Below are 3871 nucleotides of genomic sequence, written 5' to 3'. Positions count from 1 at the left end.
CCTTAACGTAACAGCTATAATGAAAAAATCCAGACCTTTTTAGAGAGTGTGTAAAAGTCGATGAAAGAAAGGAATTTATGAGCTCCAAAAATAAATCAGAAATGTTAAATAAAGCTGAAGTAGCCAAATCAAGTAAACATTAATAACGATTAAGCGATAACGATATTATCGATGATAAAATCAGCCAATAATTTTTTTAAATTTAATTAATAGCAGCGGCTGCTAAGCAACGTCCTTCCTATTTTGATTAATATCAGCTGAGGCTTAGAGAGCTGTAAACACGACTCAATATCAACACGCGACTGCTGGTTGCAGTTCAATTTCTGCTCATATCATAATAAAAATAAAAACCTTAAAACGATTCTGCATGTTCTTCAATTGTATAATAAACTAATTAAAAATATTTATAGTTGAACTATGGTAAAGGCCTGTTCGTTTCTGTTGCAATCATTTGATTTATTTTAATGTTATTTTTAATTGGTGTTTTTTCTTTCAGCATAAACTGAAATACTCCCAAAAAGAAAAAGTTAAGCAGTTTATTGCTTTTACACAAACTGGTGAAAAAACAGCTATTTATTGTCTTTCACAACATGATTGGAAATTAGACGTTGCGTCGGACAATTATTTTCAAAACCCTGAAGTGTATTTCCGGGAACAAAAAGTTTCAGTGGACAAAAAAAAGTTAGAAAACTTGTATTCCAAATATAAAGGTGAGATTATTTTTAGCTGTCTTGGAACAGCTAAAATTGGTGGGGGTTTCATTTGGGCACTTCTAAAATATATCAGCAAATTAATATAAAGGCTGATGGACGAAAGTTGTATGAGTAATTCTATCAGCTCTGATATTTAAATAATGTGTTATGTTTCATCCATTCTTGTTGAACTTGAATGAATGGGGTATTATAACTACATAAGAAAGTGTTTATTATAGAAATTATGATTTCCGATAGCTGCTTGAAAATCTTTATCTTAAATACTACAAGCTGCAGAGTAATAAATATGTATTCTACCATTCTCTTTGAGTGAATGTATTTTATGCAGTAATATCTGAAGGTTTGTGCAATAGTATTAAAAGAAACATAAAGAAAAGAAAATGTAGCGATTTTCAATCACTGATGATTTAAGCACTGGACAAATATAGGTGAGTTTTAACAGTATAAGAAATTAGATGGCTGTGTTTTTAAATTGAAATTCTTTTTCAATTTATTGCATATATTTTTTGGTAATTTGTCTCATTGAATACCTATTTATTTAATTGATATAAATGTTATAATACCTATTTATTTAATTGATATAAATGTTTCAATTGAGTCGTTTAAATGCAAAACCTGTTTACTGTACTTTTTGAAAGTTAACTCTATCAATATGTCAAGTATTTGCAATGAACTTATAAACTTTTCAATTACAAAGATAATAATTAATGAGCAAAATGTAGTATACTTGCAGTACCTCAAAACTTTTTTATGCTTATGGGAAGATTTTTGAATCAGTACTTGTGCTTAAATAATCGCCTAATTATTGTGATTTTTAGATTGTGGTTGGCGAGAAACTAAAACAAAATATCACAAGGGAACTAACTCAAAGAGCATGACTCGTATCTTCCAGTATCTATGATTCGTATCTCCAGATCTTTGTTTATATTTAAATTTTTTTTTAGCAAGTTTAAAATCTATTTGCCACCTTGTAATATGTGCAAACAGATACAGAAATATACCTCTCCGTATAGAGCTGGTAACAAAAATAATTTTTAATCTAACTTATTATTTTTTTTTGGCTAATTTTATTTACTTTACACATCACTGAGAGCTGTTATCTATTTAATAAACAAAGGTTGATAGCAACTGTGTAATTTTTCTTATAAACTAAGTAATAAAATACCAAAAGCAAAATACATGATGGATATTTTCAGAAACAGTTCCAATTTTGTTTTACTAGAATATCATGAGTGTTAATATATTTTAAAAATGTAAAATTTTCAGGGAAGTTTGAATTTTATAATATATAGTTTAGATTACATAGATAATACAGAGTAAGTTTGAAGAAGATGGCAAATTTTTATTGGGTGATAGAACGTATCAACATGAGCAATATTTCTTAGATGTTCGAGCCTCTGGATGGCATTGTAAATGGTAGGTATAAGATGTTTGGTCCTTGCATGCAATGGTAAAACGCTAGACTGAGAAATTTATTGGGTGGTCACTTTCTACTGGCCTCATTTTGCATTTGAAGTACTTCGTTGATTTTGCTTCTAAATTGTCATTATTTATCCGAATTTGACGTCTGGGTCCCTTACAAAATGAAAAGATCTTTGGGGTTTGCGATAGAGTAAGAGACGCAACTGGTGATGGAGTTTGTTAGAAGGGGTAAGAATTATTATTATTTACATGCCTTTATAAATATTACAGTCGGACCTGTTTATCTCGAATCTCACTGGAAAGGCAAAAAATTTGAGGTTTCGATATACAGGTACTTTAAAAGATTAAATTTAATTAAAAAGTTCTATTAAAAGTGCTTTAATTGTTTTTAGTAGAAAAATACAGGCATTTCTGTAAATTAATTATATCACATCTATTTAAATAAAAAAAATTTAAAATTTAATACTCATAATAATTTACTGAAATACTGATAAAACTCTAACCTTCTTTGTTTTGATAATTCTTTTAAGGTTAGAAGGAGCAGCAAGTCCCCTATAGCCAATATTTTCTTAGAATTCATAAAAGTTTATAAGAGTTCTACTGCTTCTTTTGCTCTCTAACTGTTTTCTACAGTTCACTTTAAAATTCCTAATTATCTTGTGATCTATTAGTTGCAATTTCTATTCTTAGCTTTCTTATCTATGTTGAAAAGCTAACCCTTGGTAGTCACTACTCATCAACCCCTCACTTTACTGCTAAAATTATTGTATTCTTTTCAAGTTAAGGAAGTGCAGGGATAGTGATCAAAATTCCAAGAAACACCCCCAACCTGTTTATATCTACTTCCTGTTGGTTCATGAAATTCATCTCTGTCTGCAAGTTCTATTGATAAAGAAAGTTATGTTATTTGGACATTTGTGCTCGACAGTGGCGTACGCAAGGGAGGGGTTTAGGGGTTTAAACACCCCCCTTGAGCTCAGACAAAATGGCAAAAATAAAAATTTTAGTAGAAATTATGCGAGCTATTATTTATTAAGACTATATATTTTTATTTGTCTTATGCCTACTTTTTTTTTCTCACGGCATTTCTCAGAATACTGAAAAAACATTTACTATAATAGGGTTGTACTTTTGAAACCAAATTCACGTGATACTGTTACGGACTGGTTCCCTTCTGTCCTGCCAGTATAGTTCTCGAGACTGGCTGTCATTCGCGAGGTCTTTACGTGATGATTCTGGAATCCTAGACGTTCTGTCGTGTTTGAGACAATTCGAGAATTTTGGAGATGCGGTGAAAAATTGCATAAAAGGCAGGGTTGGCAGGTTTTTGACATGTGACAGTTTTTGACAGTTTAAACCATAAACCTCACTGTCAAAAATGTCGAAAATGTCAAAAACCTATATTCATATGTGAAATTTAATTAATACATAAAATTTATATATTTTTTATAAAGGATAGTGTTTCTAAATATGTTCTAGAAAAAATAAATTTAAAATTTTGAAGAAACACTTATATTTTGAATAGTAACCAAAATCTTGTACTTTTGAAAGCTCACATCTTTTGTAATATTATGTATTCATTTTCATGTGTTATTGAAAATCTGCAGTGATATTATTAAGAAATTTATTTATAACCAAATTTAGTGTATAGTATAGATTATACTAAAAATTAGACATTTTTAAAGATAAACATTAGCAGTTTTGTACATTAGACATCTTTTAAAGAAAAATCTTTT

The 3871-nt window shown here is 29.5% G+C and overlaps 1 protein-coding gene across 1 annotated transcript in view; it reads left to right on the top strand.

Annotated features, from left to right (window-relative positions):
* Positions 1-265: 265 nt before the first annotated feature.
* The window catches only part of LOC107454823 (defective in cullin neddylation 1 domain containing SCCRO), a 67652-nt gene continuing 64046 nt past the window's right edge, over positions 266-3871 (top strand). Inside the window, exons 1-2 of the mRNA XM_016072130.3 lie at positions 266-420; positions 497-710. Coding sequence (XP_015927616.1) covers positions 418-420; positions 497-710 — 217 coding nt within the window. The 5' untranslated portion in view covers positions 266-417. The remainder of the gene's footprint in view (positions 421-496; positions 711-3871) is intronic.

Source organism: Parasteatoda tepidariorum, chromosome X1 (assembly GCF_043381705.1).
Source record: "Parasteatoda tepidariorum isolate YZ-2023 chromosome X1, CAS_Ptep_4.0, whole genome shotgun sequence".
NCBI lineage: Eukaryota > Metazoa > Arthropoda > Arachnida > Araneae > Theridiidae > Parasteatoda > Parasteatoda tepidariorum.
This window is presented reverse-complemented; position numbering and strand designations above follow the sequence as displayed.